This window comes from Aquarana catesbeiana, linkage group LG01 (assembly GCF_042186555.1).
Source record: "Aquarana catesbeiana isolate 2022-GZ linkage group LG01, ASM4218655v1, whole genome shotgun sequence".
Classification (NCBI taxonomy): Eukaryota; Metazoa; Chordata; class Amphibia; order Anura; family Ranidae; genus Aquarana; species Aquarana catesbeiana.
In genome coordinates, this window is record NC_133324.1 from 648,758,760 (window position 1) to 648,783,754 (window position 24,995).

Here is a 24,995-nt window from a genome sequence, read left to right on the forward strand (position 1 = left end):
GGATGACTATTATACGCCTTGAACCATCATTTTATTAGGTGCATCTGGCTAACAGTGATTAGCTCTTTCATTTGGCCTAAGAACAACCTTTATTTATTGGAGCAATGGCTTACTGAGTGTTGGAAGCTCAACAGAGAAATAATGGTCTTAACCCACTGAAATGTGACCAGGAGTCACCGTAAATTAGTTGCTGGGGAATCTATAAGCTAAATGGTTTATTCTGTTCAATGAAACAGATGCAGGGATGGGCTGGAATAGAGTAAGCATGGATTATAAAGATGTATTTACTGTTATATACTTTATTGCTGCTAAGTCTGTTCTAGCCTTATGGCAAAAAACCATCAGCATGCCTTAGAAGCCTTTGCATATACAGTTATAATGCTGTCATGCTGAATGTATATGCTGAATTATTAATGTGTATCTATACATTCACATCTACCTGATTTAAATATGTAATGATAAGGTTCCCAGGCCACTGGGTAACCATCTCACTGCCAGCTTCAAACTTTAGTGATCATAATAAGTGCCCTTTTTACAAAGAAATTACTCACGGATATCAGCTTTGACAGTGTGGATTTTTTTTTAACAATCAGGAGTGCTTTATTAACAGCAGTGATACAGTATAAAAATACATACATTTGTGGAGTAGAAGACATACTTTACAATAATTTGTTATTACATATGCCACATGTTCGATTTCCATCATTAGTACACGAGTACACATTAGATCAATACATATGGGTACGCATCAAGAAAGTCGTGCTTAGGAATCAGGTCCCCTAAAATAAGAAAGTATGGGGGGGTAGAGGGGAGGGGAGGGGTAAAATGAGGAAGGGGAGCATGGTAGGGTAAGGAGGGGGAGAAAAGGAGAGGGAGGGGACCATATACAGCTAAAGCCAGGTAATTACAAAGTTGTCCATGGCGACCACACTTTATCAAATTTCCAGGGGCAACCACGACTAATATACGTCAGTTTGTATAAAGGTAGGGCAGCATTAATTTTGTTCTCCCAGGTGGATAGAGCAGGAGGGGTAGAAGAGGTCCATTTACATAGGATTTCCTTTTTGGCATAGAAAAGTAAGTATGATATTAGCAATTTACTATGATGGGATCTTTGTTCATCATCATGAATACCAAGTAACGCAAGTTCAGGTGTCATAGGGACTGAGAGCTCAAGTCTGACATTTAGTTGTTCAAATACCCCGGACCAGAAGGCCACCAGAGCGGGAGAGGTCCAGAACATGTGCATATATGTACCCGGATGTATCCTACACCTGGGGCATTGGGGATCTCTATCAGGATATATTCTGGACATACACACCGGGGTAAAATACACCCTGGGCAGAAATTTAGTTTGTATGAGCTTATCCCCTGCAGAGATGACAGACAGTGTGAATTTTTTCTGTCACACAATGTCCTGCAACAGGAACAACAATGACTGCCCAAGGTAGAGGCAGATCAAACATGTAGCTATTGTGACGGACCACCTCTCACCCAACCTGGGTGCCTCTGCCAAGATACAGCTTCCTCCACTCTGGAACCAGGTATTATAGCTGAGAATTGCACCCAAGAACTAGACGACACTATGTCAGGGCTGGGCTCAGACCTTCCTTCTCTGAGCTGGCCGCTCAGCTGTCAGCTAATTGCCAGCTCCTATCTCTCCACAGTTACTCAGCTGTTGATGATATCCTGCTCGTCAGTCCTGCCTACTAAAGCCGTCCAGTTCAGAGGAGCTCTGCCTTTGCCTTGGTCAACATCACAGAAACCTCTCCTGCGATCCTGTTCAAGACTTGCTTTGCTGACATCCCTTCTTGCTCCAGATCCTGCTTGCTGTTCCACTACATTGATCCCTGACTTCTGGCTTGGCTGACTATCCGTTCCGGTTACTGAACTTTGGCTATGTTTTGACTACATTTTTTCTTTTTACTTTTATTATTAAACAAGTGTGATTCAACTGTACTTCTGTCTCGGCATGATATCATGGTTTCTGATAGTAGGCAAAGGCCATGAATTCAGAAGATGCAGTCAATCCACTTGCTGGTAATATTTTTTCCAGATTGGATGAACTGGATCACCGCATGGATCAGTTTGCCATGGCGTTACAAACGCTCCTGAGATGTACGGCTTACCTGGAATCTCCCACTGGGGCCACCCTGGTACAACCTATGTTGCAGGCTGACCCTGCTGCTGCTCCAGTCTCTGTACAGGCACCCGCCTCGAGTATTACCTCTATAAGAGGTATGTTTGGTTCCGCTCCGCTTCCCCAGCAATTTGGGGGTATGATCCAGTCCAATGCGGAGGGTTTCTCAACCAGGTTGAGATATACTTTGAGATGTTGCCCCAGGCCTTTTACCACGGACAGAAGCAAAGTAGGTTTTGTGATATCTTTGCTTTCTGAGAGAGCCTTGGCCTGGGCAAACCCTCTATGGGAGACGCAAAAACCTGTTGTCTTGAGCTACCCTGAGTTTGTGGCTTCATTTAAAATGGTATTTAACGTTCCCGCTCACTCCGCTTCTGCTACCAAGTGCCTCATGTCCATCGAACAGAGTATGAGAACTGTTGCCGACTACGCCATTGAATTCCGTACTCTGGCAGCAGAGGTTGCGTGGAACAATGAGGCCCTTGTGGCTTCTTTTTCTCATGGTCTCAGATACCATCAAGGATGAGATAGCAGCCTGAGATATACCTACTGAGCTGGAGAAGTTGGTCACGTTTGCTATCCTTGTTGACTCCAGACTCAGAGAAAGACTCTCTTTTAAGGAGCGCTTGCGGAAGCCTCCTGTATGTTTGTCTCCGAGCTTTGCAGTCCCACCCGTGCCTCCCTCACCTCCCATGCCTCCTGGTACCGAGTCGGTCAGTGAAGGTGAACGCTTGTGCTTGAGTTTCACACGTCTCTCTGCGGATGATAGAGCCTTTAGGAGGGAGAGATTGTGCCTTTATTGTAGCCAGGCAGGTCACTTTTTTAAGTCTTGTCCTACCCGTCCAGGGAATGCCCGAACCTTGAGGTCCTGTCATGGACAGACCTTAGGTGGCGTTGTTTCATCCCCAGTTATCCAGAAGGATAAGCCCCTGGTTTCGGTCACCCTTTCTTGGGCTGAGTAAAGGCTCTAATCGACTCTGGGGCTGCAGGCCTGTTCACTGATGCTGCCTTTGTATCGAAGGATTCGATTCCGCTATAGCTGTGTGACACTCCACTTGTCATTGTGGCTCTTGACAGGAGACCTCTACAGCCTACCCATGTGACTCATGAGATGGTTCCATTGTCCATGGCCGTAGGGGCTGTTCACCATGAGATAATCCAATTCCAAGTTATTTCCTCACCTAAGTTTTCGCTGGTTATTGGTTATCCTTGGTTACAGAGGCACAACCCCTCTTTTGATTGGCTCTGTGCTGAGGTTCTCTCCTAGACACCACAATGAAGTGAGACATGCTTCCAGAAGGTAGCCAAGGTCCTGTGCACCTCTTCACTCTCCTCCCTGCCAGAGGAGTACCGCGATTTTAGCGATGTCTTTGACAAAGGTCAAGCCGGTAGTTTGCCTCCGCACCGTATGATTGCGCAATTGACCTTCAACATGGTGCCATACCCCCTTGTGGCCGGGTTTACCCTTTGTCGGTCCTGGAGGATAAGGCCATGGAGGAGTATGTTGCAGACGCACTTTCTTGAGGTTTCATCTGCAAATCCTCGTCTCCTGCTGGTGCTGGTTTCTTCTTTGTGAAGAAGAAGAGTGGTGAACTGAGACCTTGTATTGATTATAGGGGTCTCAATCATTTCACGATTAAGAATGCTTATCCGATTCCGTTGATTACAAAATTATTTGAGGAATCATTTGTTGCTCAAGGGAGCAATGATTTTCACGAAGCTTGATTTGAGAGGGGCATGCAATCTTGTGAGGATTAAAGAGGGCGAAGAGTGGAAAACTGCGTTTAATACCAGAACAGGCCTTTTGGCCTTTGTAACGCCCCGGCAGTTTTCCAGGAATTTATTAACGATGTCCTCAGAGATCTGTTGCAGTTATGTGTGGTGGTTTATCTCGATGATATCCTCATATTTTCCAAGTCCCTGGAGAGCCACCACACAGATGTCTGTCATGTGCTTCAGAAACTAAGAGAGAACAATCTATATTGTAAACTGGAGAAGTGCGAGTTCCATCGTGAACAGGTTAAATTCCTGGGCTGTCATTTCCACTGCTGGTTTTTCGATGGACCCAGAGAAACTTTCGGCAGTTCTACAGTGGCCCCGACCCATGGGTTTACATCCTCTGCAGCGTTTCCTGGGCTTTGCCAACTATTATCGGAGGTTTATTCGTAACTTCTTGTCTCTGGTCAAGCCCCTGACTGATATGACCAGAGAGGATGGTAACCCACAGAGTTGGTCTCCGGAGTCCATTAAGGCCTTTGAGAGTCTCAAGGCTGTCTCTGTTTCTGCTCCTGTGTTGGCACATCCTGATCCTATGTTACCTTTTATCCTTGAGGTTGATGCTTCTGAGACTGGTGTTGGTGCCCTACTGTCTCAACGTCCTACCTCTGAGAGTGCTATGCATCCTTGTGGCTACTTTTCTAAGAAATTGTGATTAAGATTGGTGACAGAGAGCTGTTGGTGATCATTTTAGCCCTGAAAGAATGGAGACATCTCCTTGAAGGTACCACTGTGCCGGTTCTCATTTTTACTGAAGAAGAATCTCACATTCTTGTCTGAGGCTAAATGCCTCTCTCCCAGAAGGGTGCAATGGCCTCTTTTCTTGTCAAGTTTCAATTACATTGTCTCATTCTTACCCGGTACTAAGAATGTAAGGGCTGACGCCTTGTCACAACAATTTTCCTCCACTTCCAGGCTGGAGTCGGTTGCGGTTCCTGTGATTCCTCCTGATCGCTGCTTTGTCCCAGAGAGTCTCCGTACTGCCGTGCTCCAGACTTACCATTATCCCAAGGCTGCTGGCCACCCAGGGAAGAATCAACTCTTTTGGGACATTTCCCAACAATTCTGGTGGCCTAGTCTACGTGCTGATGTAACTGCCTTCATAGCTGCCTGTTCCATGTGTGCTCAGAGTAAGACTCCACGACACCTTCCAGTGGGCCTCCTACAACCCATACCCAATGGAGAGAGGCCCTGGACCCACCTGTCTATGGATTTAATTGTAGAGTTACCCAACTCCCAGGGCAACACAGTTATCCTTATGGTAGTTGACCGGTTCTCAAAGATGTGTCGTTGTATTCCACTTAACAAGTTGCCCACTTCTAAGGAACTGGCTTCCATTTTTGCTCGGGAGATCTTTCGCTTACATGGGCTACCCAAGGTGATTGTCTCGGACAGGGGTAGTCAGTTTGTGTCCCGGTTCTGGCGAGCCTTTTGTGCACAGTTGGGAATTCAGCTTGCTTTCTCCTCTGCATATCACCCGCAGTCTAATGGGGCCGCAGAACGAGACAAACAGTCCTTGGAGCAATTCCTACGTTACTATATTTCTGACCATCATAACAACTGGTCAGACCTATTACCGTGGGCAGAGTTTGCTCACAACAGTGCCTTGAATTCCGCCTCCCGATTGTCCTCGTTTATGGCGAATTATGGTTTCCAACCCTCCATGTTGCCTGACTCATTTGTTCCGCAGAATATTCCTGCATTAGAGGAGCATCTCTGTGGTCTTTGTTCCACCTGGGCACAAGTCCAGGAGGCTTTGCGACATGCTCATGATAGGTACAGACTCCATGCTGACCGCAGACGCCTGTCTGCGCCTTCCTACCAGGTTGGGGACAGGGTCTGGTTGTCATCTCGCAACCGCCGACTACGTGTTCCCTCACTGAAGTTCGCACCTCAGTTTATTAGGCCTTTCTGTATTCTTCGCAGGATTAACCCAGTGGCTTACGCATTAGACCTTCCTTCTAATATGTATATTTCGAATGTATTTCATTTCTCCTTATTAAAACCTTTTGGTCTACAACCGCTTTACCACCTCGGTGCCACGTCCTCACCCTGTACAGTTTGAACCATGAGGCATATGAAGTACAGTCCATTGTTGACTCCTGTAGGTTCCGTGGGCGCATACAGTACCTGGTGCATTGGAAATGGTACGGTCCGGAGGAACGCTCTTGGGTCTCTTCCTCGGACGTACATGCCCCTGTCCTCCTCCGTGATTTCCATAGACGTTTTCCCCTCAAGTCTGGTGGTCCTCCAAGGGGAAGGAGTCGTTGAGGAGGGGGTACTGTCAGGGCTGGGCTCAGCCCTTCCTTCTCTGAGCTGGCTGCTCAGTTGTTGGCTAATTACCAGCTCCTATCTCTCCACAGTTACTCAGCTGTTGATGATATCCTGCTCGTCAGTCCTGCCTACTTAAGCCGTCCAGTCCAGTGGAGCTCTGCCTTCGCCTTGATCATGTTTTGACTATGTTTGTTCTTTTTACTTTTATTATTAAACAAGTGTGATTTAACTGTACTTTTGTCTCGGCCTGATTTCATGGTTTCTGACACACTAGCTGGGGTGCAAACTGGAACTGATTTTATTGTAAATTCACACAGAATATATACCACACAAAATCAGGTAAGAGCTTGATCACATTACCCATAACAGTGTACATTGTAAACGGTAACAGCAGTACATCTAATGCATGGCTAATATGAACACATAAACATCCTACCAAAGTTTGGTAATGAGGTGAAGTGGACACAATACTAGCAGGCAGACAGAAACAAAAGGTGACTCAATTAACAGTGGGAAATCACACCTAGGAGGCACACAATGGGGAATTATACAATGAAAGACACCTTAATAAACAGATTACACATAACAGCAGAAGACACCAGCATCTGGTTGTTTTTTGCATTCTGAATCTAGGGGGGGGGGGGGGGGGGTAAAGCAGTCACTAATGCTTTGGGCACAGAAGCCACAAATTGGTATCCAGGTCCTAGGTTCCCAGAATCTGTGTGTTTCAGGAAGACATGGACCTGAATCCAAAGCAAAACCACTCCAAAGGTCCCCCAGGCACACACCTCCCAAAGATTAGAGCCCCCTCAAAAGCCAGGGCCCATAATCAGTAGGCAAGAGGCTACCCTACAGTCGCCTCCAAAAGCCCCTTTACTATATGTGTCTGTCACAGCTATGCTTTACATTGCTATGTTAGAGTGGAGAAATGTCTGCTATGGAAACATCTAGTGACTAAAGCCAAGTACACACGTACTGAAAGTTGGCTGGTTCAACAGGAACTGTCTGACTTTTGGTATGTGTGTATTCTTCTCTGTTCAACAGAAGCCGGTCTAACCTTAGGGTTCTGTCAAATGGTCTTGTTGGAAACCCAACATTCCATTAGAGTTTGCAGTTTTCAGTACTGATCAGTGTATTCTGATGGGAGGGGGAGAGTCCCCCCACCAGAATAAAATGTCTCAGTGGGAAAAATCTATGCATGCAATTTTTTTAATTTAACCCGGTGGTTGAATGAAAAAATAAACTATGGGGTTGATTTAATCAAACTGGCAAGTGCAAAATTTGATGCAGCCCTGCATAGAAACCAATCAGCTTCCAGGTTTCCTGGAATGGCGAATGCCATGCATCTGGGGGCAGTCCAAACTTTTTTCTAAAAAACAAAAATACAGCATTATTTCAGGAGAGGAGGAGTAGAAAGACCTGAAGATTGGAGGGTGACAATCTGCTTTATTAAGTCCTTTCTAGTAAACACAGCATACCCACTGTCAAGTAGAGGGCAGGAAGAACATGTAGAAATCAGTGATCCTAGGGTAGTTTTTTTTGTTTACTTTAGATACACAGTGGGTTTGATTTACTTAAGAAAAAAGTGAATGTTCACATTACAATGTGAATGTTCACTTTGCAAAGTGAAGGTTCACTTTGCTTAGAGAGTAAGGTAAGGCTGTGTTGACTTCAGTCATCTGATCATATACAGCATATGAAAAAAAAAATCTTGTTTTTTTTTTCCTTCTACATAGCCAGGTATTCAACATGGGCATAGCTAGCTTTGCCTTATTTATTCATTTAAGTGAATATTCTTTGCAAAGTGTACAAAGTTTTAAACTGTAAATGTAGGTCCATTGTTAAAGACCTGTAAGGTGTCTGTATCCTTCTAAAACACTATAAAAAAAGCTTAGATTTGCTAACATCTTAGGTTTAATGTCTTAAAGGATTTCATTTTTCCTGGAGGAAGCTAAAATACACTTTAACTTATTGCTACCCAAACACCTTACTGAAATAATTCTGAAATAACATCATAGATCTGTTCACAGCTTTGTATTAATATATCAAAGCTCTAAGAGAGTAGCTCAGAGTTCTTTTGTTTTACTTGGCCCGGGAGCTCTTCCACAGTACAAGACCAGTATACTAAACAAAAGAAAGCTGTTACATCATTGAAAAAGTCTCACCCACTGTACGGATGCAATAAAAAGTTAAGTGATTTTTGAAGTCTCAAATGCCTATATTAGCATAATTATCCATAACCTGCTAGTGCATTTTTATTAGGTGGGAATGACATTTATAATCATTGCAGATTCTGCACAAAGGTTGATATTTTTTCTTTATCGATCCTGGAGGCTTGTTAAATAGCTAATTACATAACTCAGAGTGAACTTTTCAAGAAAGTAAAACTAAACATTTAGAAGATGCAATAAAAATTGCAAACATTCTTTGAAATGCTAATGATAACAAAAGATAAATAAGAATTCCATGGTATCATTGTGCCACTGTCAGCTTGCTCAAAGGAACGCTTTACTGAGAAAAATATGTAGATTGCCTTTACTGACCTATAAATATAGAAATTTTCTGTGCTTCCCCTTGACCTAAACCTATCTAGCTGCAAGCACTAAGTAAAAGAATACAGCCACCATAAGCACATAAGAAACAAAGATGTATTTCGTTAAAACTATAATAAAAACTCTGTCTATCTACATAAAATGTATAAGCAATAACTTAATAACAATCACGCAATACATAAATATGAATATATTATCAAATTTCCTAAAAACTATTAAAAATATGTGGTACGTGAGACCACAACACCAGTGCTGCAAACTCATAACTTTCCCAGCTATTGAACAAATATCTATCAATCTATTTAGTATGTACCTGTTCTGTGACATCACTTTTTCTTTTCTCTTCCAGTTAGGAAACTCGTGCTAAGTAGATTGTTTAATGAATTTTAATGTGATTAATATTATAAACAGCATTCAATTTCAAATCTAATGGACAGTTGGATCTGGTGATCTTTTTATTTTGTCCTTACCCTTGCCGGGTCCTAACTATTGATTTTTCCTGTTATATCTTCAGTTATAGCACAGCAATGTGCCTGGTGTCACTGTGCCGGAAGCGGCACGCAGGTGTCATGACAAATGCATGAGCTCTTCGAACTGGACGATATTCCAGGCATCATGACAAATGCATGAGCACTTCGAACTGGACGATATTCCAGGCGTCATGACAAATGCATGAGCACTTCGAACTGGACAATATATACATTTCTAATGGTGGTGGGGGGGTCGATAGTGACATCATGGCGCACGCATGTGCATCAATTCGAGAACGCTGTTTTGGTGCCATTCCTTTCCTATATGCCTAGGCTCTCTTCTTCTATAGAGAGATAGAGAGATAGAGAGAGAGAGAGAGAGAGAGAGAGAGAGAGAGAGAGAGAGAGAGAGATAGATAGAGAGAGAGAGAGATAGAGAGAGATAGAGAGAGATAGAGAGAGAGAGAGAGAGAGAGAGAGAGAGAGAGAGAGAGAGATAGATATAGCTATATATATATATATCTATCTATATATACATATAGATTTAGATATATCTTATCTATGTGGGGAGTAGGGGTGTAGTTAGGTAATATATGGATTCCTAGGTAATATGAATAACATTACATATCATGAAACGATCTTTCAGTATACTCTGTTGAATTATTCTGCTTTGGCTCATTTGAACACACATCAGTGTATGGGTCCATTCTCCCCATGGTTTGAATTGCTGGCTGCAATGATTTCTTGTTTTTATGAGCAATTTTGGCATCTGCTATAGGTAGGAAGAATATTTGTCAAAATAGAATAGAAAAATATATAAGGAATGTTCTTTTTCATATGATTTGAACAAAGTGTTCTTATATATTCTTCTATAATTGCAGAGTTTATGTTGTTATTGTTTGTCTTTCTGATGAAGTGGGATCCTGACCCGTGAAATGTGTTGTAGAGTAGCAAGCAACCCATCACTTCATACATGAAATGTATGATGGGAAGAACAGCATGTGATGTTTTGCATCACAAGGCAGATGTATATGTACTTAGTATTTTGTGATCGGTTTTGTTGATTTTAATCAATATATTTTAACATTTGTACAAATAAAATGTGATACTTTTTATAAATACTTTTTGTGGTACCGTCAAAGTTCCATTTTTCTCTGTTAGGATGTTTTTTTTATAGAACAAATAATGTCCCCATATATTAGGTGCTAAGGTCCCATACAAGTCGTTCAACAAACAATAAAGAAAATGCTAAAATGGCAAAATAATATAAGTGCTGGAAAATCCTATATGGATCTTCAGAAAAACAAAGAAAGCGGTTATCCATTCCACTAAACTCAGAAAAAAGTCAAAAGATCCTCACCGTGGACAAAATCTCAACTTTTTGCTGGACTTTTTAATTCTAAAAGGTCTAAATGCGCCTTTCAGCTACTTCAATGGGATGATCAATATAACTGTTCCAAGGGAGAACTCCTTTGCTATTCAACAGCAGTAGAGAGGCTAAAAGTTAAAAAAACACGTCAATCTTTATTAAAGCAACTCTAAAAACTAATATTCATTGGTGCACATTAGATCATGCACAGAATATACAAGCACAGAGTAAACATGCCGCTGGTGATACATAAAACATTGGAGGTAAGGATCCTGTATTTCCCTGGGGAAGCACCACCACTAACAGTGTCCTGGCACACATTCAAACTCCATCTCAGGAAGTTGCATTACTGTACTACACCCAGGCATATGTAATGCACAGTACAGTGTAAAGAGTGGAGCAGTAGGGAGTACTGTACATTGTACTTATGAAAAGAGTGGAGTCATTAGAAGTATGTAACATAGTATAGTGTACAGAATGGAGGGGTAAAGAATATGCCATTTACAGTACAGTGTGCAGAGTGGAGCAGTAGGTAGTAATGTACCTTACAGTGTATAGACTGGAGCAGTTACTGCCCCGAAAGCTCGGGTTCAGGTGAACGGGTATATAGCTGACCTTTTTCCATTGCATCGGGGAACGAGGCAGGGATGCCCCCTGTCGCCTCTACTATTTGTCCTAGCTTTGGAGCCCTTGACAGAGGCCATCCATTTTTCCCCAGCAATTATTGGTTTCCAGAGATCCATGAGTGAGGACAAAATAGCATTATATGCCAATGACACATTACTATTTCTAGGGGATACCTCATCATCTTTGGCTGCAGCTATGTCCTTAATTGATACTAATGGTTCCTTCAAAAAAAAAAAAAAATTGACTGAAGCAGTCAGTAGTATGTAAGGTCAAACATGGCATGAAGTATAGAACAGCCATATAACATATATTTCATTGTACGGGACAATAAAGCCATCAGGAGTTTGTAGCATACAGTACAGTGTACAGAGTGGAGCAGTAAGGAGTCATGCACCTTACATTGTATAGACTGGCGCAGTCAGTAATATGTAATGTAAAACATGGCATGAAGAGTAGAACAGTCAGGAGTGTGTAATGTACAGTACAAAGCACATTAGTAGGGCGTAAAATATATTTAATTGTACAGAAGAATGGAGCCATAAGCAGTATGTAACATACATTACAGTGTACATAGTGGACCAGCAGGGAGTACATAATGTAGAGTACAGTGTGCATAGTGGAGCAGTAAGTAGTAACGCACCTTAGACTGTATAGATTGAAGCAGTATAGAGTGCGCTAGTAGGGGGTATAATGCAGTATATTACATTGCACAGAAGAAAAGGGTGGAGTCCTTAGGAGTATGTACAATACAGTACAGTGTACAAAATGGAGCATTTCTGTACCATACAGTACAGTGTGCAGAGTGGAGCAGTAGCTAGTAATGTACTTTACAGTGTATAGACTGAAGCAGGATTATGTAATGTAAAACATGGCAAGATTAGAGCAGTCCGAAGTATGTAATGTACAGTACAATGAACAGAGTGAAGCAGTCTGATGTATAAAATATACAGCATAACATGTATGAACAGAATGGCCAGGCGTGTGTAATGTACAGCACAGCAAAGAAAGTATTCATGCCCCTTTAAGCCACAGCCACCGTTCAGTGCAACATAGTCTTGCCTTCTTTTCACATATCTTCACAACACGGTGTCCCTCTTGTTCTAGCTCTAAAGCTAGATTTGTACATACACACTGTCAATATTTTACACCAGTAATAACAGTAAAACAAGAACATGTTTTATATTTCAAGGGGTTGATCGTAACAGATGAGCTGTTGAATTGGACATTAAAGGTTGTACAATCATTTAGTGCATAGAAAAGTTGCACAAAAAATCAACACAGTGGGGGTTATTTACGAAAGGCAAATCCATTTTGCACTACAAGTGCACTGCGAGTGCACTTTGAAGTGCTGTCGCTGTAAATCTGAGGGGTAAATCTGAAATGAGGGGAAGCTCTGCTGATTTTATCATCCAATCATGTGCAAGCTAAAATGCTGTTTTTTTATTTTCCTTGCATGTCCCCCTCAGATCTACAGTGACTGCACTTCTAAATGCACTTGTAGTGCAAAGTGGATTTGCCTTTCGTAAATAACCCCCAGTGAAACATAAAAAATAAGAAATTCCTCAGGAAAAATCCAAACACCGTGAAAAAAGGAACAAAAAATGTGCAGTGACAAGTAATCCTGATGGTCTGTTCTTCACCATCACTCGTGTGAGAGAAATACAAACTCACCAGATGATTAAATATAATGAGCCTTGTAATAATCAGATTCCCTGCATATCGATAGGGTGATCCTCAGCTCAAGCTCAGCTCATAAGATATCTCCTTAGAATAATATACCAAAGAAGCTCGGGAGAAGCAGAATGTATATCATAGCGCAACAAGTTTATTGTAGCAGGTATCCAAGCAAGTATATATAATGAATGCGCACTTACCTTTTTAAGGTGCTAATAAGTCAGCACCAACATGTACAGACAGCCGAGTAGAAAGCGTCGTTCTTCCAAATTACGGCGTGCGTTCCAAAACACTGGACCACACTTTTCCAAAAAGTCGGAACCACGAGTACGGGAAGTGACGTTGATGCGGGCGAGCGTGCAGCCTCAATGCATTTTGTGATCAACACATCATCAGGAAGCTTCTCCCTAGCTTCTTTGGTATATTATTCTAAGGAGATACCTCATGAGCTGAGCTTGAGCTGAGGATCACCCTCTTCAGACATATATCGATATCCAGGGAATCAGATTATTACGAGGATTATTAAATTTAGTCTAGTGGTGAGATTACTTGTCACTGCACATTTTCTGTTCCTTTTTTCACAGTGTTTGGATTTTTCTTGAGGACTTTCTTCTTTTTTTATGATTCATGGAACATTACTATATACTAAATTATTGTATAGAGCTGTTATTTTTAAAAGGTTTTTGAGTTAGCGCCAAACTTTTTATTTTCTGAAATTCATTTACAAGGTGGCATATTCACTTGAAAAAGGGCAGCTGAACTCACATTGTTTGCATGTATATTATATATATTTTTATGGCGCCACTACTTGTTATTCAATCACATACAATTAAAAGTTGTACACCTACAGGCCTCAATGATGAAAATGCAGCCCTGTAGACATCTGCCATAATTTGGCATTTGACTTCATCAATGAATAATCATGTGGAATGTTTGTTAGGTTTGTAGACACTGCATCCTGGTAACACTAGAGCATCACAGGGGTCTTACACCATAGCCTTGTATTTATGGTTGACCTCCAAATCATTTTTCTCCCAGGATGTGGCACACATGTTTTTTCTGGGAAAGAAACAACTGCCCTCATATGTCTGCCCTCTGTAATGATGGAAAATGCAGTGTATTACGACAGAATTGAGTTGACTACTATTTTTATTGCTATTGCCACCAAACCACGTTATGAAGATGGATGACTCTTCACATGCAATTTTGACGAAGTTCACTGGTCTTTTCAAAGATATCATATTACAAGATAATTTCTGTGAAACTGTAATAAGTCTGTGCATAGACCATGAAAACATGAATCAAGCAAAGTTTTGCACTGAAGGTTGTGACTCTAGAATATAACGCTGTTTTAAATGCTTTTTTGTATAAGAAGACACAGAATTTTCATTGCAGACACTAACAAAAAATCTATATACAGTAGATGCATAACAATTTACAAGGAAACACCTGCAAGCAGAAACATGTAAAAATACAGTTAAAAAGAGAACTTGTATATGACCAAAGGCTTGTTTGCATAGTTATCAATGCCACGTTGTCAACCACATAATTCACCTAAAATTCTAAAAAAATAAAAATAAATAAATAAAAACATTGCGGTATGTATAGTTTTTAGCTAAGCCTAGTGTAACCTACATTGTATTTAATATAGTAATGCAAACAGCAATAATGGTATACAAAGGACAATCAGATTAATCAGAATTTTAGCATACTGATGACGGATAATACTAGTAATCAAGTGATGTGTGTTAGGCTCCCTATAACATGTGCCCTCTGATATACAGTTTGGTGATGTGGTGCAATGCATTGTAACCATGCATTACAGTGAGGTTGATTTACTAAAACTGGAGCGTGCAAAATCTGGTGCAGCTCAACATAGAAACCAATCAGCTTCCAAGTTTTGGCAAAGCCTAATTGAACAAGCTGAATTTAGAAACAGGTTGGCTACCATGCAGAGCTGCACCAGATTTTGATATTTTTCTTTTTCAATACTGTACAATGAAATTTCACAAAATTACATTTTATTTATTTACATTTCACCTGCAGTGCATTGAAGAGTAGAACATAGGCTTTAAAAAAGGTGAACTTTTGCGCTCGCAGTCCACCCAGGTGTGTTAGAATAGCAAATGAATATTCACTTTCCTAACACTGAACCGCCTCTCAGCCAATCAGGTGCGTGGGTCTGTTGCCTGTCACCTGATTGGCTGAAAGGATAGGTGCTACGATTGGACACCTATCAGGAGGGGGGGAGGAGATGCACAGAGGACACAGGAGCCACTGTCTGACCTGCTGCAAGGTCCCACCGCTCGCAGCCAACACCCGCATGCCTGACCCACCACAAGACAGGGTAAGTGCCATGCAGACGGCGAGCATGGGGTCACAGTGGCAACTTTTGATGGGCACAGTGGCACTATTTGATGGGCACAGTGGCAGCATTTGATGGGGCACAGTGGCAGCATTTGATGGGGCACAGTGGCAGCATTTGATGGGGCACAGTGGCACTATTTGATGGACACAGTGGCTGCAATTGATGGGCACAGTGGCAGCATTTGAAGGGGCACAGTAGCAGCATTTTTTGGGGCACAGCGGCACTATTTGATGGGCACAGTGGCAGCATTTGATGGGGCACAGTGGCTGCGTTTGATGACACAGTGGCTGCGTTTGATGGGCACAGTGGCTACGTTTGATGGGCACAGTGGCTACGTTTTATGGGTTTTTTTTCAGTTTGTTTGCGCCCCAAAAAAATTTTGAGCACCAACTGCCATTGCATGAGTGTGAGCTGAACTTAAAGAATACAGGACGAGTTGACTCGTCTATGCATTGGGACAGTGCTGTGTATATGGCTTAAATTTGCCCTAAGCTAGAACTGCTGAACATGAGTAAATTTAAAGAGGGTGGATGATGTGGCCGATTCTTTTAGTAAGATCCATAATACATTTTAAAATACACTTGCAGCACCAGTTGTTGCTACAATTATGTTTTATCATTTAATGTGGGATTTACATATTTTATTCCGCATTGCTAGCAACCTTTACTTTTTGAGCTAGCACAGACAATTATTTTTGTTGATGATCCATAATAAGCTTATGAGACAGGATAAAATAAATATACTGTACCGGTAATACACTATGGTAATACTATAGTATACTATAGTAATTACTGTGTTCCACAATATAAGCATATATCTACAGTTTTAATGCTAAATGGTAATCTTCATCTTCCCACCCTATGCTATATAGTTACATTACATCAATCTCTCTGTGCACCTATGGCTCATAACAGAAGCAATAAAAGAAGATATTGCTACATACTATCATCTTTCACATCTTCTTTGATATAAGACAGTAGCAAGCATATCTTCAGAGAGACTAGTGCAAATGACAAATCATTTTAATAAGCACACTAGGCAAAATATACTCATTCTCAATGGTCCTACAGGCTCCAAAGCAATACATTTGATTGTTCTTGCAATATGACGCCGGGCAGATGTGCCTGTTCATCAAGTGTATACAAATTACTAAATAAAAAGGCAGATTTTTGTCCCATTGGTCAGCCCCACCTCAAATATCTATATACAGAATTGTTTTAATTATGTATAGGAATAGGTGAGTTTGGTCAGCCACTAACTTCCAACAGAAGTGACATCTCCACACCGGAGTCCCTTTTCCTGCCACAGAATCTCATTCTTCTTGCTACACTCAGAAGAGTCTCATATCTCCTGCATTCTAAAAAATGTGAAACAAAGAATCTAACCAGAAGAGTAAAAAGGCCTTGTGATGGCCACTCAAAGTTTCTGCTGATATTTACCCAAGATTTTCATGTCCATGTTGGATATACTGGGGTTGATTTACTAAAGGCAATTTACTTTGCAAGAGAAGTCGCACTTTGAGCAGGGTTACAAAGACAGGGAGCCCCCCCCCCCCCCAAAGGGCAGGTTAGAAACAATAAGACATAAGTAGTTCTCCACCTTTTGGTTCCAAAAGAGTCACCTAATTCCAGGAACACCAATGGATACTATAACCACTTTCCGACTGCCCCATAGCAAATTTATTGCTACAGGGCAGCCATTCTGTGCAGATTCATGTGTATATATGTGATTCTGCACTTCCGGGAAGGGGGCATGCGGAGTGTTGCTTCTGCCATGATTAGTCACAGCAGAAGCTGATCAGCGGGTTCCAGCCAATGGATGACCACCGGCACCCACTGGTCGTCCAGAAGGGAGGCTGGATGGAGCTCTGCATATGTGAACAATGCATGGCTCCGTCCTGACAGCAGGGACGTTATGGATTCATCACATCCCTTAGTAAAAACAACACAAATAGTACACAAAAACACTGTATAGGCACACATTTAACCCTTTGATCACTCTAGATGTTTAACCCCTTCCCAGCCTGTATCATTAGTACAGCGACAGTGCATATTTTTAGCACTGATCACTGTTTTAGTGTCACTGGTTCCCACAAAGTGTCAAAAGTATCGGTTATGCCCTGTACACACGATAGGATTTTCCGACAACAAAATCCATGTTTTTTTTCCGACGGATGTTGGCTCAAACTTGTCTTGCATACACCCGGTCATACAAATCTTGACGGAAATTCCGAACGTCACGAACACGGTGACCTACAACACCTACGACGAGCTGAGAAAAATTAAGTTCAATAGCCAGTGCGGTTCTTTTGCTTGATTCCGAGCATGCGTGGAACTTTGTGCCTCAGTATTGTGTACACACAATCGTAATTTAGGACAACAGATTTTGTTGTCGGAAAATTTGAGATCCAGATCTCAAATTTTGTGTGACGTAAATTCCGATGGAAAATGTCCAATGGAGCCTACACACGATCAGAATTCCAAACCTATCGTGTGTACGGGGCATTAGTGTCATGCCGCAATGTCGCAGTCTAGATATAAGTCACTGATCGCGACCATTACGAGTATAAAAATAAATGAATAGAAATTCCAGTATATATCCCATAGTTTGTAGGTGCTATAATGTTTGTGCAAACCAATGACTATACGCTTATTGGGATTTTTTTTTACTGAAAATATGTAGCAAAATACATATTGGCCTAAATTTATAAAGACATTTGATTTTTAAAATTTGTTATTGGATATGTTTTATAGCATAAAGTAAAAAATATTGCTTTTTTTTATTATAGTGCAAAAAAATAAAAAACCCAGTGGTGAGCACCAAAAGAAAGCTCAATTTGTGTGAAAAAAAATTATATAAATTTCATTTGGGTACAATATTGTATGGCCGGGAAATTGTCAGTTAAAATAAGGCAGTGCCATAATCGCAAAAAATGGCCTGGTCATAAAAGGGGGTAAATCTTCTGGAGGTCAAGTGGATAATCCTGACCTCTCACTCTGAATACATTAGCGTTACAAGAAGGGACTGCAAAACATGTCCCATTCTTCACCAGTCCCTCGTGTCTTCCTTAGACACACATATCTTGACATTAGTATTATGTATAGTGAATTCACTTCACCTTATAGGCACACACCACAGGAAGCTATCGCACTTCTGTTGATGCAAGGCCTTGCTTTTGTGGCTCCCCAGACAATGTCCACAGGCCAATCCTGCGCTGAAGCGGGCTCCTAAAAGGAGACTGAGCCGTGAGATGAGGGACACAAGAAGCACCTGCCCTCCCACCAAACAAGGACGCCGTTACCTGCCACAGTCACACACTTCCTCCTCTGACTGTCCGCTATCTTTTGAAAGAGTTTCCCAACCCAGAAGATTAAATTGTGTATTTCCCCAAATGTATTTAACCACAAAAGTTTACCTTGGGCAAATGTTCTGCATCAGTTTAAGGCTGTTTAACCCAAAGGGTTGCATGGCTTTAACTCTCAAAGCTTAATGTTCTTTTGATACACCAGGGTTACACTTGTTATTGACTATAGACATCTTCCAGTAAATGACACTGACAAACTCTTCACTTAAATGATGAACTTGAGGTTTACATGTACAGTACATCTTACAACGTTGTTCACATATGCATATGATTGCATACAAATTAGTAGTGTGATTTGGCTGAGGAAGAATGGCTTTGCTGCTGTACTGGTACACTGTCCCTAGCAGTTTTTATAGGCAAAGGTGCATAGAGGACTTAGTGCGGCTCATAACTGAATTGGATAATGTCCATAGTAACAAAGTGTCCATAAAACTTGGATTCTCTGAAGAACAGGCAAGGAAGGAGTAGCAAAAAAAAAAAAAAAAAAGAGAAATCACATCACAGCTCTTGGTCCTCCAAAATCACTCCCACAGGCCACACTTACTGGGGTTGGTCCTCTGCAGATATTTATATCCCAAGATACAGGATATGACACACCTGCAGAGAGTAGTCACACACGACCGGACCCCTGAAGCCAGAATATTTAAAGTAACACAGTACCAAATCACAATACAATGTCAAATAATATAAAATAACAGTACAAAATAACAGTACAGTATATAATAGACACCTGCCTACAACCAAGCTTTTCTAGAACTTAGTGAATGTGGTGAATCTTTGCTGACTTCCATCATCCAATCACAGCTGGTGTTTTTTTTAAATTTTCCTTGTACTTAAATAGATATTCTTTGAAAAATGAAATTCAGAACAGAAAGAATTCAAGCAAAATTAATTCCACCACATACAGTATGCTCTGTTGATAATTTCTTTGCAATGTGCAACTTCCTTGCAAAGTGAACATCCTATTTTCATTTAGCAAATCAACCACACTCACCCTATCAAAGTCATTCAAAAAAAACAACAACTTTGCTTCAGGTTTAGAGATTGAAGCAATGGCAAATAATGGCAAACGTTCAGCTAAAATGCATAATTAATCAGTTTTACATTGTGTGGTACCTCATATGATCCAGGACCAGGTGTAACTTCTTTTGGATCTTTAAAACGTTCTTCTCTGGGAACAGAAGATGGAGACTGAATGACTGGTTTCATGACTGGATTATAGGCTCCAGGCCCTAAAGGCAAGAATAGTAATTATATATTGATGATTGAATAAATAATGCACATTAGAGGTACAAGCTATTCGTAAAAGGCAGTAGAATCAGATGTGTTAGTAATGTGCTTCTGAATGTTCATGTTGAGAGTAATGGCCTTTTCACACCAGTGAAGTGCGTTTCTCATTACTAGTGGACGTGCAAACAGCATTACAGGTTAAAATAAATGAAAGCAAATAGAACCTGTTAACAAAGCAGGATTAGCAATGAGCATTCCATTACGATCCATGTGTGAAGTAAGTATACTGGCATATTACTTGTACTTTTATACCTGATATGCTAGTTTCCTGTCATACTGACCCTCTGGCATCAATACTCTGATTTACTGACCCAGAACAAATATGCTGTTAAGGACTTTCTAGGTCTTCATGCATGATCCAAAACATGGAAAGGTTCCCCACGGAGTTTTTTTAGCAGTAAAATAAACAAAATGTATAATTTTAAAAAGTTTTACAATTATATATTTTGTTTATTTTTCTGCTAAAAAACCCAGTGGGGAACCTTTCCATGTTCTCATTTCTTTGGGGTGTGCAGCTCCTTTGACTCCCGCATATGTATTTTTCCATGATATTTATGCATGATCCAAATCGTTGATCCAGAGAGTGTTGAAGACAGTGAGTTTTCCACAAGTACACTGTTCACATTGCAAGTGAAGTTGCACTTTAGGAATACTCCCCAGAGCTTAGTGACTGAGGTAAAGCTCTGCTGACTTCCATCTTTCAGTCATGTTCAGGCAAAAGTGCTGTTATTTTATTTTCTTTGTACATGTCTGGTTATTCATTGTAAAGTGAAGGTTTGCCAGATTCTTCAAGCTATGTGGAAATTTCCTTTGCCATGTGAAACTTCCCATGAAACAGTTTATTTGCCTTTAATTATTAAACATCAGGGAGTCTGCATAATAGTCAGTTAACAAGGTTAAATGTGATGGATTCCTAATATCGCTTATGCAGGTTTAGTTTAAGGTTCAAACAGTGGCAGCCCGTCCATATGGGGCGCAGGGGTGTCGCCTGCTAATCCATGCATCCAGCCCCTAATCTACATGCAGGGTGCCGGACACATGGATTCCAATGAGTTGGTTTTTTTTAGCACGTGGTTAGAGCCAGAGGAAGGTAGAGGCAGAAGTTAAGGTATTTAAAGACCTGCTAGCAGTTGCTTCAGAGTGTGTACGTTCAACCGCTAGTCAGACTGATGATTTGCAAGAATGGTGTGCAGCCCTCATGACCAAATCAATGAATGCCTTAAGGAAAAGGAAGGGCCTTAAACCTGTTAGTAAAGCCAGGGTACGTGCCATTGTCACATCCCAAAATTGGGATTGTGAGGATGTGCTCTCCTCAAATGATGGTGAGGATGAGGAGATAGGGTTTGATATTTCGCATGATGATCTGCTAGTGGGAAAGAAAAAGTATGCCAGACCTCTTATTACTAAGCATAGGAAACGGCAACATGATAGAAAGGATATGGCAGATGGGGAGGTGCATTATCGCAACCCCAGAGATGTTGAATTTGAAGAAGTACGGGAGTTTACACAAAATGAACTCCATGAGCTGGCAAAACAATACAAACAAAGGTCTGGGGAGCCCCTATTGAGTTGGCTCCTACGCTTATGGGATGAAGGGGCAGACAGTGTTGTTTTGTCAGGTAAGGAAGCAGTGACTATGGGAGTGTTAACCCATGATCCGCAATTGCATCAGGCAATGCAAAAAGTCAGAGAGTTTAATGTGAATTTTTCACTATTAGGCCTCGTGAGAGATGGAATAGTCCAAGTATACGCTAGTCCTGACCTGGAAAATACCTACTCCTGGAGATCAATTGGAGAGGGTATTTCCAGGTTACGTGAGATGGGTTGTATAACCAGATTAAATATGTTTCCAGAATGGATGGGTCCAGATATGGAACCCTTTACGTCTGCTCTGCGCTCTAAGCTGATGAAGTCTGCGCCATTTAATCTCAGGGCTCCATTATTGTCCTTGTTGGGAGGCCTGGAATTAAACAGCAAGATTTGTGAAGCCACAACCCTTTCAAGCCAGTTGGGGGAGCTAGAGGAGACTAAAAAAAAAAAAACCTGTCAGGGCAGTAGATAAGGTCAAGGCCAGACAGGAAGAATACAAGCAGAAAAGAACAGAGAAGAAAGGGAATGGGGTAGAGAAGACAGGAGGTGAAGAGAAAACCAGGCTAGTTATTTCTAGGAAAGAAATGTGGGTAGACCTATGAAAGGCAGGAGCACCTAAAGATGAGATAGATGGGATTTCTACTGCAGAAATGCTGAAGAGGTGGAAACATTTAGTAGGGAAAACTGTCAGGGTTAGAAACACCACTCCTAGTGAAGATAACATCAGCCTAGACTTAGAGAAAACAGAACAGACCCCTCCTGTTAGCCCCAAACCAATTCCCAAAACTGAACATGAAACCAAACCCAAATCCCTTTAGTTAGGGAGAATCAGAAAAGGGGGTTGGGAGGTTCCTTATCCTTTATGAAGGGAAGGTGAGTCTCCTGTAATAGCAGCAAGGGCAGTGACAGAAGGAGACCGACACCCATATGCACCTGTCACTGTATGGTGGGGGGGAAGTCATCTTCTCCTACACATGTAATGGCTTTAGTTGATAGCGGAGCTGAAGTTACACTTTTGCAAGGAAATCCTTCCCATCACAAAGGAGAATTGATTTATGTAGAAGGTTTGGGAGGGCAAACTACACCAGCAGCTAGGATACGGGTGAAATTGGCTATTGGCAAGGGATCAGGATTTATGACAAATGTTTTGGTATCAGAGTTACCTGAAAATATTCTTGGGATGGATGTACTTCAAGGTCAGTCAATTCAGACTGAAAGAGGTACATTCACATTCAGGTATCCTGATAAAGCGTATCTGGTAAGGACGGTGAAGGCTGTGGTCAGAGGTCATGCGAAATGGACCCCTGTCTACATTCCTCCACCAGAGAAGCAAGTCTTTCTCAAGCAGTACAGACTTCCTGGAGGCCACAAAGAAATTGGGGAGACTATTCAAGAACTGTTGAGAGTAGGGATCCTTAGACCTTCTGTAAGTCCTTTTCATCTCTGGTGTTCCCAGTAAAGAAACCTGATGGGACATATAGAATGACTATGGATTACAGAGGTCTAAACAAAGTGGCACCTCCATTGAAGTCAGCTGTACCGGATATGATCTCAATTGTTGAGAAAATTGCTAAAGATGCAGGAGAATATCATGCTGTGATAGACCTGGCTAATGCTTTATTTTCGATTTTGATAGACCCAGAGTGTCAAGACCAGTTTGCTATGGTGTGGGACGGCCGTCAGTACACTTTCACCATGCTTCCTGAAGACAATGTTCATTCTCCAACAATTTGTCATGGACTGATTGCCCGAGATTTAGGTACCCTGATTTTGAAAGGCGCTGTGTTTCACTACATTGATGACATCATGATCTCTGGAACAAAAGAAGATGTAATTGAAGCACTGCATCTGCTGATACATCACATGGAGAACAGAGGGTGGGCTATCAACAAAGACAAAGTCCAAGGACCTGCCACAGAAGTGAAATTCCTGGGAATGATGTGGACTGGGCCGCAAAAGAAAATTCCAGAGACAGTAGTGCAAACTATCCAGGCTCTGTTGCCCACTACTACCAAAGAGGAGGCACAGAAGTTCATTGGAGTTGTGGGGTTCTGGAGATCATTCATCCCACATCTTTGACTGATTCTGAGGCCTATATATAATGTCACCAGAAAAAAGACTGAGTTCTCAGGGGGTTCAGAGCAGCGGACTGCATTTCTGGTTGCTAAATAAGCTATTTTGCAGCATCAGGGATTAGGACCAGTGAGACAAGGAGTACCATTTCAGCTGGATGTAGTGGAGCAGAATGGTACCATATCTTGGAGTCTATGGCAGCCAAATGAAAAGAAAGGACTGAGAGAAATACCCATTGAATTTTGGTCCAAACAACTGACAGGGGCACAGAAGAGATACACGCCCCTAGAGAAGTACCTGTTTGGGGCCTACACAGCACTACAACATGTAGAGACCATTACAGGAAAGGACACAGTCACCATCCATACCGCATTTCCAATAGCAGGATGGGTGAGAGATAATGGACTGACCACTAGGGTAGCTGTAGCCCAGAGCCAGACACTGATGAAATGGAAGTGGTACCTTCAAAATAGAGGGGGTATTGCAGCTGGGGATGTTAGAGACATTTCAAAACAGTTGGCAGGGCTTGTTACTTTTACCAGCACCCGGCCAGAAGAAGAAATTCCTGTGCTGCAGTCATCCCCCATTCAAGAGGCTTCACCCTTTGAGTCTCTATCAGAAGACATGAAGGAGTCAGCGTGGTTCACTGATGGTTCAGCCATAGTCGCCTCATCTGGGCGTAAATGGAAAGCAGCAGCCTACAACCCAAGTACTGACACATACGTACATATTCACCAGCACACCATAGATCAGCAATTAGTCATCCAAAAGGTTTTAATGAAAAGAAGTCACATCACAAAGGAAGGTGCAACATTTCGGGGCCGCGCAGGACCCCTTCGTCAGGCATGTGATAAGGTGCAACAGTGTCAGAAACAGAATATAAATACAGTGGTCACCAATCAAAACATGTGCAAGATGAAAAAAAAAGTACACACACCCTCCCTCTGACATCAATATGACGTCAGAATCCCGCCAGAAAGTGTTAAAAACAATTAGGTATTGAAGTAACATAAAGTTGGTAAGGGCACTGAAACATAAAAATCGCGGAATGCAGATCGCATATCCAGCGGTATCGTGACAGCACTAGATCGGCAATACTAACCAGATGTGCCCGATCGGAGCACAACGCCTCTAAGACCCAGTGATTCTGCTGTCAACCTTTTGGACGACTAATTGCTGATCCATGGTGTGCTGGTGAATATGTACGTATGTTTGATGCTTCCAGGACCCAACTGGTAATCGCTGCAGCACCACCTATTTTATGAGCCATTTTTACCAGGAACGTGTGCGATAGGAATATTGATCAGACAAGTACCGACACAGTCCTGCAGGAGACCGGAATTGGAGGGTCCAGTCAGTATGCAGAGTTGAAAGCTGTAGTGATGACTCTTCAGGAGGATCCTTCTTCCCATGTCACTATCTACACTG

At 41.8% G+C, this 24,995-nt stretch overlaps 1 protein-coding gene across 2 annotated transcripts in view; it reads right to left on the reverse strand.

The window, feature by feature from the left end:
* Window positions 1-24,995, reverse strand: part of STPG2 (sperm tail PG-rich repeat containing 2) — a 1,021,190-nt gene that overhangs the window by 359,317 nt on the left and 636,878 nt on the right. For both annotated transcript variants that reach the window (XM_073601209.1, XM_073601213.1), the window contains exon 13: window positions 19,731-19,846. In XM_073601209.1, the coding sequence (XP_073457310.1) occupies window positions 19,731-19,846 (116 nt within the window). The remainder of the gene's footprint in view (window positions 1-19,730; window positions 19,847-24,995) is intronic.